The sequence below is a fragment of the Glandiceps talaboti genome, chromosome 3 (assembly GCF_964340395.1).
Source record: "Glandiceps talaboti chromosome 3, keGlaTala1.1, whole genome shotgun sequence".
NCBI lineage: Eukaryota > Metazoa > Hemichordata > Enteropneusta > Spengelidae > Glandiceps > Glandiceps talaboti.
This window is the reverse complement of record NC_135551.1, coordinates 25,885,432-25,898,502: the sequence shown is the minus strand read 5'-3', so window position 1 is coordinate 25,898,502 and position 13,071 is coordinate 25,885,432. Positions and strand designations below refer to the sequence as shown.

The following is a 13,071-nucleotide window of genomic DNA, read 5'->3' as shown; positions in this document are numbered from 1 at the left end:
TCGTATAATGATGTATAATGTAAAAAAGATAAGGGAAGAATCAATAGCTTAATGTAAGATAGAAAACATACATTTTTTTTTAATTTGGCCTCAGACAACCCCACCCCAGCCCCTTCTGACGTAATCGACAAAAGTGATAATTATTTCGTACAGCACAATCAATTTCAAATCAGAATGTATCAATTTCAAATCAGAATGTAGTAGTATGTATTATACCTCACCTGTCACCAATCTCTCATTCTGATTGGTCGAGAGCCCTGCAGATACACAGGCGTATTTTTCACCAACAGCCGTATTTTTGCTTGTTGTATCACGTGATTACTGCACGTCCCCTTGTAAACAAATCTAGCAGACAACTAGAGATCGAGCTATAACCAGCATTTCCAATGCCAAATTTGTTGTCAATCGAACAAAATATCACCGTTGTATACATTGTAACAAGTCTTTGAACTGTACTTTTCATGTCACAGGGAAATAGTCAAAAAATTCACACACAACCGTGAAAGTCCTGTGATGGCGAACGCACGGTTGTCACGCGATCGTAAACATGAATTCCTAAATTTATGGAGGATATGAAAATTACCACCACAGAGGGTGCAGTTTTTGCCTAACTAGAACAAGAAAGCATATCACGAACATGGAATACAGTACGCAAAACAAAGACGCACTCATTTTTCAGCTGATGGTTATAAGTTTGAATTATATCGCTGAGTGATATGCAAATAGTAAACAATACGTCATACTACTGAGCAAACGCGCACTCTGATTGGATGATGAAGTTAAGGCTGACGTGTAAACAACCGCATTGCAGTTATCGGAGTGGTGCATGATACTACGCTCAACAGTATAACGCGGAAGTGATTTTATTTAAAATGAAACAGCACTTTTAGACATTCAAAAATTAATTCTTCGTCGCAGGTGACGTATAAGTATGTTATTTGCCAAATACTGTTCCACATCTTGCTGCTCGAGTTAATTTTTCCGGTATAACGGCTCGCCTCCGGCTCTCCGTTATTACCGGAAAAATTACCTCTCGCAGCAAGATATGGAACGGTATTTGGCAAATAACATATACGTACTCTGAATAGAGAGCCAGTGTGTAGTACTATAAACACACAGCTAGTGAGTAGTACTATAAATATAAAGCCGGTATGTAGTACTATAAATACACAGCCAGTATGTAGTGCTATAATATAAAGCCAGTATATACTACTATACAAAGCCAATATGTAGTACTATAAATACAAAGTCAATGTATAGTGTTATAAATACACAATCAGTATGTCAAACTATAAATACACAGCCAGTATGTAGTAGTATGTAGTGCTATGAATATAAAGCCAGTATGTAGTAGTAGTATGTAGTGCTATGAATACAAAGAGAGTATGTATTATTATGCAGTGCTATGAATACAAAGCCAGTATGTAGTAGTATGTAGTGCTATGAATACAAAGCCAGTAAAGAGTAGTATGTAGTGCTATGAATACAAAGTCAGTATGTAGTGCTATGAATACAAAGCCAGTATGTAGTACTATAATGATACACAGCCAGTATGTACTACTATGAATACAAAGCCAGTATGTAGTAGTATGTAGTTCTATGAATACAAAGCCCGTATGTAGTAGTATGTAGTGCTATGAACACACAGCCAGTATGTAGTAGTATGTAGTGCTATGAATACACAGCCAGTATGTAGTACTATAAATACACAGCCATACAAAGCCAGTATGTAGTAGTATGTAGTGCTATGAATACAAAGCCAGTATGTTATAGTATGTAGTGCTATGAATACACTGCCAGTATGTAGTAGTATGTAGTGCTATGAATACAAAGCCAGTATGTAGTAGTATGTAGTACTATAAATACACTGCCAGTATGTACTACTATGAATACACAGCCAGTATGTAGTACTATGAATACAAAGCCAGTACGTGGTGAGGAAAATGCTCTTTTATTGACACTTTAATGTATTTTAGTGATATGCATTTACGATCATAGCAGACATTCATCAATTTCTCGATCTGATGGCAGTTCTTAGTAATATTTGCATTAAGGGGTACAAAAGAGATTTTATTAAAAGTAAAATCGTGTTTGTAGGGTGAGGACTAAAATGGTTCAAACACCCCCACCCACCCCAAACTAATTGAAATATGTTTTTATCCCACATTGAAGTATTGATCTTGCTCCTAAAATTCAACTACTGAGTCATTTTAGAGCGTTGATATTTTACTAATAACCTGTCCTTTTTATTACACCAATAAGGTTGAGCTTGCACTCGACGTCGAACAAATGATACCCACGTGCTTTCGTCGAAAACAGTGTAATGCGATAACAACAATCTACCCAAATAGTAAAGAGAAGTCGAGCACAGGGACAGCCTTTCAGGATATGTTCAGCGTTGGATCAACAATTTCTGTGCAGGCCATTGCGAAATCTCTAAATCCAGAAAAAGTAAGCATTTTCTCTTCAGATCTTTGATCAATTGTCACTAGATATACTTCAAACTAGAGACATTCAATTTTGAATTGTTAGGACGGACATGGTTGATTACCCAAAACCAGCCTTGTGAACTAGATGAAAAATTACTTATAATTTATTGAACTTATTTAAAGGTGCACTATCTGCAACTGGAACATTTCTATGAAACTGTTTAGTTAGATAAAATGACTTACTCGTAATATCATACACCCTGAACAGTATTGAATCATCTGTTGGTAAACACGTGTGTGTAGGTCCGAACAAAGAAACAACAGACGTTTACGACATATTTCTTAGGTACACACCATGTTAATGACGTGCTGTGTCATGTGTACATTGCAGACGTACCCACTGGCGTTTTATCAAATAGTATATATCGATACACAGAATAGCTAAGTTAATATATATTATATCGTTTCCCAGCCTCCAATAGAAAAGCTGCAGATTAGTCAAGATAACTTGCTGCAACGTGTTAAGAATATAGAGGTAAGTGTGCGATTGACACTTCACTACTTCTAAAGCATATTTTGTCTTATATTTTCATAACAATTAATTTTAGTGATTACATTATCCCATTCGATTGGTACAAATCATTGTGTTAACGAGGTTAAAAGGAAGCGTATACAGTCATGAAAATGTTACATTTCAGGTAGTTGAAGTTATCGACTTATGATTTATATATCGTAGCAGACTGATGCCTAAGCTTCTTATTGATATTCTCCAGTGATGAATGTGTCAATCTTTACAGGTGTTGGTACAACCGAAAGGGGAAAAGTCAGAATTTGAATGTCGTGGAAAAGGAGATCCCCACATTGGTGAATCAATGACTGAAACTCGCCATAACTTCCTGGAAAGATTAAAAAAACTTGAACGCCGGATTGAAGAAATGTACGAGCGACAAAATATAGCAAACGAAAATATTTTGACGGTGTTGAATCAGGGTTTTAACATGCAAGACGCTACTGTGTAGGCGCTTTTACCACGAGTTCGTGTATCTATCCTGTACTTATTTTTTACTTACTCCATTCAGTGTCACCGTGGTGTAAGTGTCTTATAACACCTGTAATGTTATTTCATTGCTAGTCCTATTAGCATTTATTTAGTTTATTTTACTAGAATATCTGTTTCTACCATTATTAAATATATGTATATATATATATATATATATATATATATATATATATATATATATATATATATATATATATATATATATATATATATATATATATATATATATATAATCTATGTTGGACTGAAAAAAAATTATATTGTCAAGGCTGATGGAACCAAAGTACTCAATAAAAAAAAGAGCTAATATCAAAATGGAAACATTAAAACAAATTTTATCTGGCAAAGTATCTCAGAAAAAACCATAAGAAGTGAATTAATCCAACCATCTTGTTATGTATTGTACCAACCACAATTTAAGTGAACAGACCGACCTAATCAAACTGATCTAGCCATCTGATGACTGCAGGGGCGAGAAACTCCGAGTTATGGTTTAAGGCCTCCTAATCTATCCTCTGCTGATACTGCATTGGGCACTGTTCTCTCCAGAAAGACGGAAAGGAACCAACCATATAATATTGAGTGGGATATCATCACCCAAACGCCCAAACGACTGCTTACACAAATGGGACGAAACGTTGTAAGCTCTGTTTAACTGAGAAACCATGTATAATCAATGCTGAAAAGTGCATGCTACTGAACAAAACAATAAGAATTACACTCCAAATGTCGCCATGAAAATGAATTTCCCCTCGCCAACTATAGAAGTAAACCCCCGTAAGGAATATTTTAGTCTGACCATCTTGTTATGCAATATACACAAACATTTAAATGTACACATCGTCCTTGACAATCTCAATTTTATCAGTCGCCTGATGATCGATGAGGAAGCGTGAAACTCTTAACGACTTTTTTTATAACATCCTTATTCTTTGGATTAAATATATCTATACTTGCAAAATATACAAAAGTACACCATATATCTTTTATAACTATATCTTAGTAAGTATAACCAACTTGTCAACAATGTCTTATTAGCTTGGTAATCCGGGACTTTTAATGACTTGCGGAATCTGTTTGCATGATAAGCTTACTTGACCAAAACATGTTTTATATAATCACCATCAAGACTTTTTTGTAAATATATTTTGATAACTTTTGAGGGCTCTTCCCAAAGGAAATAGGAGCTAAACTACCAAGTAACCAAGTAACCAAGTAACTTTAATTTGAGATTGCATTTCAGATCACAGTGTGTGAGGCGGAGTTTAAAGTACAATAAATGTCATGCGTTTCGCACGCTTGGGTTCTGCCTTGCTATAGTTTGCAACTATGGTTCCATGGCGTGTACTAGGGGTCATACGAAGAAAGATAGACTAGACAATAACCTATATATCTGCCTGTCCGTCAGTCAGTCCGTCAGTCAGTCAGTCAGTCAGTCAGACACACAGACATATAATTTAGCATACATACATACATACATACATACATACATACATACATACATACATACATACATACATACATACATACATACATACATGCATACATGCATACATACATACATGCATGCATGCATGCATGCATGCATGCGGGCGGGCGGGCGGGCAGGCAGGCAGGCAAACAGACAGACAGACAGACAGACAGACAGACAGACACGTTCGTGTGTGCGTAGCAGTCTTATACATACAGAGGTTAAGACTGGATTATTAAATCAATAGTTGACTGAAATGATGACTACTGGGAGATATGTGCTTGACAGACGTACAACAATGGACTGTCTTACTGTTACCTGCACTGTAATATACCTGTACTAAGGAAAAGTCTTTCCCTATTTTCGTTAATGTTCACTGGCTTTGTTTATTTCCAGTATCCATGGCAGTGTAGAAACCATTTTAAAGTAAATAAAGATATATAAATTCTTTTTCTTATACATACAAGTAGTATTTGGTGTCATTGTTCTTCGATTCCCTACATGTACAGTACAGTTAAGGCCGTGGGTGAAAATGTATTAAGGCAGTTTTCAGTAATTACATTGGGGATGACGGTAACTTTTTTTTTTTTTTTTAAATCGGTTCTCGGGGGAATGGCCATATTTTAGAAAACGGAATAAGGCGGGGGAGTGTTACATTTTACTTTCGCTCATTGTATTATCTAACTTGCATTATTTTGTAACCTTAGGATCCCACCACTGTCACCTTATCATAATATCAGAATATAAGAGTCTTACCGCTGCTGATATTCATGCAGTGAATTAACTATTAGTTGTGAGTGAAGAGAGGAGTGGGTCTCAACGGAGTGATTGGGGGAATAGTGGTGGTGGAGATGCTGACAATGTTGACAATGCATCCATCTAATGTTTGGGAGTCCTAACCTTCAGGTCTGCCAAACAGATCCAAATACATGTATTAATAATGTAGTGCTTTCACACAAATTCACTGTGACGACGACGATGGTGGTGGTGGTGGTGGTGGTGGTGGTGGTGGTGGTGGTGGTGGTGGTGGTGGTGGTGGTGGTGGTGGTGGTGGTGGCGTTTAAATACAAACACTTAAAACTTATAAATAACATGTGGGTTTTTAGTTGATAATTATGCAAAACATACTATGTTAGCAACCGATTAAAAAATTGCGGGATCAGCAGCTCTCCGATGCAAACCTTTTTCCACTGAAAGTTCACAATCTAATGATATTCTCAGGTCTTGTCCTTGACTTGGAGGGAAAAACAGTTTACCGGCGTTCTAAACTAGTCAGAAATGCAGACCGTTTATTTACTCCCATTTTCTCGATAAATTCTCAGGTATTTACGCGTTTTCTGCATTTTCTATGTTGTAAGCAGTTCTGGGAGCTATGCAATATTTGAGTCTAACAGTAAAACTCAATATTAGAATAGCGGGGTCAAAGTTCATCACGTAACACAATAAATGAAAGTGTTGAATTATTCAGTAGCATGGTTTCAATATGGCGTTCCTTTGTCGAGCTCGAGTCTGGAAGGGCAGGAAAAGTAACAAACGTAAGTATTTAGAAAACGATCTCTACTCGGATTTTAGATTGATAGATATATTTGATAACCACACAACAATACATGAATGTAACAGAGTTGATATGTATGTGGTGTTTAATAGTAAGACCGATACAGTCACAACACTCTGACGTTGCGATGTCTGTTTTTAAGTGACGCTATGGCCGTTTCCTGTAACACAGTGACTGCTATCAATGGAATGTATGCCTATCTCAGGTCAATGTCATGTGTGTAGACTTGAGTGATTTTTCATTCCCTGAGTATGTCAGATTTTAAAAGCTTGATATGTATTTAGTAATGACCCAAATCTTAATGGGTATCTCATTAATAAGGTGACGTGTATTGTCCGCCGTTATAGCATGGATAATGGTTTATTATCGTCCTCGCTGTACAGTCCTGATGGCAGCCGGAGTATGCATATACGAGACTCGATTCTGACATTGTCCCGAAACACACACACCAAAGACACACCGAAAGCAGGACTGGTTGTACCACAGCAATGCATCCATCGTCACGGTCACCTCGTTACAAAAATGACGAGTTCTGTGAATTACAACTTAAGATCATAGATAGATATATCCGATAGAGGGATTGTATTCAAAATCAATTGCTACATGTTTGTATGTCAGATATATGCTGGATCACCAGTCGAGTGTACACGAGCGGATCGTGTCCTAGCACCATGTCATCACCACGCGTGTGTTGAATGTCTTGACACTTTTTGTTAAAATTCGAGACCGTGTCATAATTTTCAGTGAGAACACCATTCAATATACTATTATTTATGGAAATCATCTGGAGGGAGAGAGAGAGAGAGAGAGAGAGAGAGAGAGAGAGAGAGAGAGAGAGAGAGAGAGAGAGAGAGAGAGAGAGAGAGAGAGAGAGAGAGAGAGAGAGAGAGAGAGAGAGAGAGAGAGAGAGAGAGAGACAGAGACAGACAGACAGACAGACAGACAGACAGACAGACAGACAGACAGACACAGACAAAGAGACAGTCAGACAAGTACGATTTCTGTCAGCGGAGCTCATATTGTAATTGCCAATATCACAGTACTATATTTGTTTTGTTTTTCAACCCTTTTAGCAAAAAGATTACCAAAAGATGCATTATTTGGACGAATCACCGGGAGTGATAGTGTTGATACATTGGTTCGCGTTGGTATAAGTAAAGAACATGGACTTGAACCACAAACTCGAATGAGAATCCTACACGATTTCTCTCCTTGTGTGGAGGATGAACTCGGAGTTAAAAGAGGGGACGTTGTTCACGTGTTATACCAGGAAAATGACTGGGTCTATGTCATTGGTGACACTGGGGGCGAGGGATTCGTACCATATGCTTATTGTGTGCCTTTACACGCTGATCCAACTCAGCAACGACGAACAGCTCCTGTACCTGTGCCAGTCAGGGAAGAAACAACAGAGCAACAACCCCAAGAACTAACGACGGACAATACCGCCCTCTTGAGCCCAAGTCATAGCCATGACCGTCGCACGTTTAGGAAAACTCCTGTCGGACAGTACGTCGTTCTCTATAATTTCATTGCAATGGACGAAAATGACATTAGTGTACAGAGAGGAGAATCAGTCACCGTATTAAATAGGGATGACCAGGACTGGATGTGGGTGATGAAAGCTGACGGACGAGAAGGATTTGTGCCTAGGAAATTCCTTGCTTCAGATATCTCAAGTGGTAAGTAACCACCAGTTGTATTTTATACTGTGGCAATAGATTACATATCACCCTTTTATTCTGTAGTAACTTTTTCTGTGTAACTTCAATTCGCCATCATAAAACTGTCTCCTCCCAAATTTTAAACCCAATGGGAACTTTAACAAAAGTCAAACTTCTGTTCATATGGTAAAACTGGTATGATCACGATTCTAGTATTATAGCTACAATATCCAGTCAAAACCTGATATAACCGTTTCGTAATAGTTATGCATCTGAAACATATTACACTGTAAATAGACCTTGTCACGTGTTCTGTATCGTCTACCACATATTTCTGTCCCTGTGATGATTGGATATGATGAAATGAACACCTGTAGTTGTATTCAATTCGTTCGGCTGTGACACGTGTTTCCTTCCGAATTTCACACTTCACTAATTACTGTGTAGTTACCATAATTGGCACAGTATTGATGTACAGGTAATATTGTTATGCTTTGTTTTAGTTGGTTACGTGGACCTGGATGGTTTATCGTTGTCTTCAGACTCGTCAAGGGATGACACCGATCGATTGTATCATTATGGAACAGAGCTTGTGTCTCTCTACGATTATCAGGTATGGAATACACTGCCAACTGTGTGTTTATGCTTTGATTTACATTGTTTCCATAGTGGATATATGTTTTATTTATTTAATGTCCGTATGAGATTACTTAACGCAGCTACCTAAATCAATTTATGCAACATTACAATAACTAAACGAAGTGGTTATTACCTGATTAGTCTGATTCTTAATTTTCATAATCACCTATTTTTCCTTTATTTCTGAACCCCCTCTCTCTCTCTCTCTCTCTCTCTCTCTCTCTCTCTCTCTCTCTCTCTCTCTCTCTCTCTCTCTCTCTCTCTCTCTCTCTCTCTCTCTCTCTCTCTCTCTCTCTCTCTCTCTCTCTCTCTCTCTCTCTCTCTCTCTCGGTAGGTAGGTAGGTAGGTAGGTAGGTAGGTAGGTAAACCACCATTACTCGATCACAATGTCTGTTTTCTATATCTCCCCTGTCAGGGTAAGGCATCAGACGATTTATCCGTTACACGAGGTGATTACATCTATGCCGATCTGTCCGATCAACAAGATAATGCCACTGAAGGTTGGATATGGGCTTACTCTCCACGAACCAAAAAAGAAGGTTACATTCCAAGAGCCTATGCCAAACCACCAGCAACAACGGCATTGTAGATTGGTTTAACATTCAGATTTGATCAGGCATCAGACAATTTAGTCAGACTCTCTTTAACTAAATGCCAACAATGCATTTTATTACTTGTAAGATATTGGACATTCGACATATTAGACAGAATAGAGGACATTCGATGTACATCAACGTGTAAAGTATAACATTACATTTTCAAAATACTACATGCATAATTATATTGACGTTTGACATGATTTACATATTTCACAACTGATTTCAGCATTATTCAGTGATGTATGTTATAATTTTAACTGAATTCATAAAATACTAGAACACCCCGAGGTATTAAAACTCAGAGAATTTGATTTTTATAATGCCATGACCAATTTCAATATACTTTGCTTTATTACAACAATGATAAATTTAGAACCCAGAGTACTACCATACTACACTGAGTTTGCCGTTCAATCTTTTTTTTTTACAAAAATAAATGTATAACAAAATATACTAAATAAAAAAAGAAAATATGTCTCACAACAAGAAGGCCCCGTCACATTTTCGGGTTGTTGACATGAGTTTCAGCATCGTCGTAAAACCACGGCCTCTTTTACGGCACCGTCCAAGCCACCGTCAAAGGGTATTGATGTTTCGTAGTGTCGCGGGCGGAAAAAAAAGTTCAGCTCTGGCTTGCGAGAATGGGGCTTCAGGAGAAGAGATTTACCCTAAACACATTACAGTATTTGTGAAAATTGAATGACCTACTGCATTCATTTATCCACATTATGATCATGGCTTGGACATCGTAATGACCTGCCAACTTGTGACATGCCGCATTTATGATATTTTACATCTTTCCACAGTGGCAATCGAAGTTTCGGCATGCTAAGAAAGTCTTACACACATTAATTATTGCTGTTGATCAATGTTGTAGATGTAGATTACACAAGTCACTTGGACGATAGTGGTGCCTCTGTTGCACACGCGTAATCACCATTTAATCAAAATAGTGTGCGGTCACTTGAGAAAAACTAGCTATCAGAAATGCCACCCTACAAAGTGTATAATTTAGCCACGCCTCTTCAATGGCTTATATTAACATGTTGACATAGTAAGCCGAAACCTCGTTTGCCACCGTGGTATATATACACTTCAAGAACTTATACATTATGAAGGAAACAACAACTTCGTTATATTTAGGATCGAATACCCCATCTGTAACACTCGACTACTGCAGTGGCGGTACGCTTTCCAGGTGTCATAGGCGAGTCAATATCATTGTAAAGGTAGGGGTTTCAATACCAGGTTCTCGCATTAGTGTTAATACTATCAGTTTAGACGTAGGATCATGCATTTGCTCTAGACCAACGTTTTAGCTCTGACAGACAATTGGTTTCCACAAATAAATTTTAATCCTTGCTGAAAGAGGGTACTGAACTATTGTTAGCATCAACGACGAGACAAAATAAAACTTCCCCAGAAACATATTGCATAAATATGTACTTATTCAAGTTGTTGCATTGATAGTGAAATTTTTTTTTTTATGCTGAGATAATAGTACTGTTGACAACTCAAATTCTAATGAACAAACAGAAACAATGCACTACAAAAAGCTTGTGCACGTATTTCACAAAAATAGGGTGTGATTCACAGTCACGAATTCGCTATTTCTGATTTTAGTACTAGAAATTATGGGATTGTACTTACTTCAAAGAATACTATTTTATAGTGTTCAGGTATGATGACAAATAAAGCATTACGTATTTCACCTGTTTCATTTCAGTGCGTTGTTTTGTATAGCCTTGTACTGGTTACAGCCCGTTTCATGTTAGTGTGTCGTTTTGTATAGCCTTGTACTGGTTACAGCCCGTTTCATTTCAGTGTTCACTGGTTCTGTTTGCTACAACCATGCAGAAACGAAAACGAGACTGCGCATGTTTATAGCGAGATTGAAGGTCAGTTTCTTGCTAAAATGAAATGAACTTAATATGTGTAACCACGCAGACATCAAAACATTAGCGCCCGCGTGTCTAGTCTGCGTCCACAGCATGTAGCAAGAAATTGCGATCTCAAGTGTAAAAATTATGCAATTTCTTACTAATTCTTTTCAAATTAGTGGTTGTGTTAAACATAACTAGTGAACACTAACGTGAAACGGGTGGTATCTATTTGACTGACTGAGAATACCGGAAAGGGCTAGTCACCTGTTTCTACTCAGATTTGTTTGGTGGTCTAAGGTTTCTAGTTGTATTTGCAGCTCATGTGAAGATGCTTGTAACGAATTTTTGGAATACTACAATAATACAGCACAGAAATGCCATTGTAGATAGTTTCTCATTAATATACGAAGTATACGAAGTCGTTATTGTGTATTACTACTAGTATAATGGTCATGAGCTTAAATGCTGATAAATTTGGAATCTCCAAAATCGCTATAAAGTTTGGAGTTTATTAATTAAAACCCTGCTAATGGAACTTAAACCAAACTATCTGAGTTTGCAGACATGTGTTAGTTATGAAACTCAAGCCCAACCTCATTAAACATTACAATATATATAGTTAGTTTCTTTATCTGGTACCAGCTGTCTTCTCTCCATAGAAAACAGCTAGAAAGAGTAAAGTTTTGGTATCGATTTTATAGATCAATCGAACTAGTCATCATATCAAACGTTGTGATCGATGATATATGTATAACACCGTGCAGACATGCAGAAGACCTATTCGGTAACAGCGCCCTCAAAACTTGAACAAGCCAGGGACCATGCATATGAGATTAAACCTTGAATACACCAGGGACCATGTATACAGGGATCTGCCGACGCCGGTCGGCACCGGTCGCTAGCGTCCGGGACTCAGCCTTGCCGACCACCACTCAAAGGTTGCCGACCACCACCTTCAAGTGTCACGATCACTTTAATAATTACACATTCATTTTCTGCCCACATGGGCGTATTGATTTAAAAGATAATGAAGTATGAAAATGTCTTTGAGAAAAGAACAATGTAGACGACCATTAATTACAATAATGACAAATACTTGACTATTTATAAAGACGAAGTGTGAACTGACAACAGCTGACGCTGCATGTGTACAGTATGTGTGTGAATTACAGGGCAAACACGATGCTGCAGACTTTCGACTAGCATTCTTCAGCGTCGTCAAAAAAGTATAACAGCCTCATATACCTTTTATAAAGTGTTGACGTTGTGTCCGATCATTAGTTTTCTGTTCAATTTTACTCTGAAAACACTTTTAGTTAGTAGTTTGCCATCGTACATAGCACGACGATGAAAACACGTAATTTCCAAAATGGCGGGTTGTGACGTCACAAACTATCGCGAGGTCTCATGTATCACGAGATTTCGTCTAAACGCGATGCGTATGTGTGCATATACGCAACTTTTTAGAGTTTTGAAACTGCAGTCGTCTTCGGATATTTAGTTTGATTGAAACAACTTTAGCTTTTCAGAAAACTAATCAAAAACTGATTGAAAAAAATCGATGTGCAAAGACTGAGATTAGAGTTATAAATCAGTAGAGAAAGAAAAGTTGGTTTTATCTTTTTCATTGGCAACTTTGATCATACACCATATACTTTGAGTGTACCATTAATTTATTCATGAATATTAATTATGCAAATTGACATGAATATTAATTAGCGACCGGGACTACTCTCAAGCTTGGCAGAACCCTGTGTATATGTAATTAAAA

The 13,071-nt window shown here is 37.5% G+C and overlaps 2 protein-coding genes across 2 annotated transcripts in view; both read left to right on the top strand.

The window, feature by feature from the left end:
* LOC144433284 (transient receptor potential cation channel subfamily A member 1 homolog) overlaps window positions 1–3,566 on the top strand; it is a 24,015-nt gene extending 20,449 nt beyond the window's left edge. The window contains exons 23-25 of the mRNA XM_078121591.1: window positions 2,263–2,451; window positions 2,902–2,964; window positions 3,227–3,566. Of these exons, the coding sequence (XP_077977717.1) occupies window positions 2,263–2,451; window positions 2,902–2,964; window positions 3,227–3,448 (474 nt within the window). The 3' untranslated portion in view covers window positions 3,449–3,566. The remainder of the gene's footprint in view (window positions 1–2,262; window positions 2,452–2,901; window positions 2,965–3,226) is intronic.
* A 2,875-nt stretch (window positions 3,567–6,441) lies between these two features.
* Window positions 6,442–11,099, top strand: LOC144432745 (SH3 domain-containing protein Dlish-like). Its single transcript, XM_078121016.1, has 4 exons — window positions 6,442–6,495; window positions 7,589–8,197; window positions 8,683–8,792; window positions 9,234–11,099. Exons 1-4 carry the CDS (start codon window positions 6,444–6,446, stop codon window positions 9,405–9,407), a joined length of 945 nt encoding a protein of 314 aa, XP_077977142.1. The 5' UTR covers window positions 6,442–6,443; the 3' UTR covers window positions 9,408–11,099.
* Window positions 11,100–13,071: the final 1,972 nt, after the last annotated feature.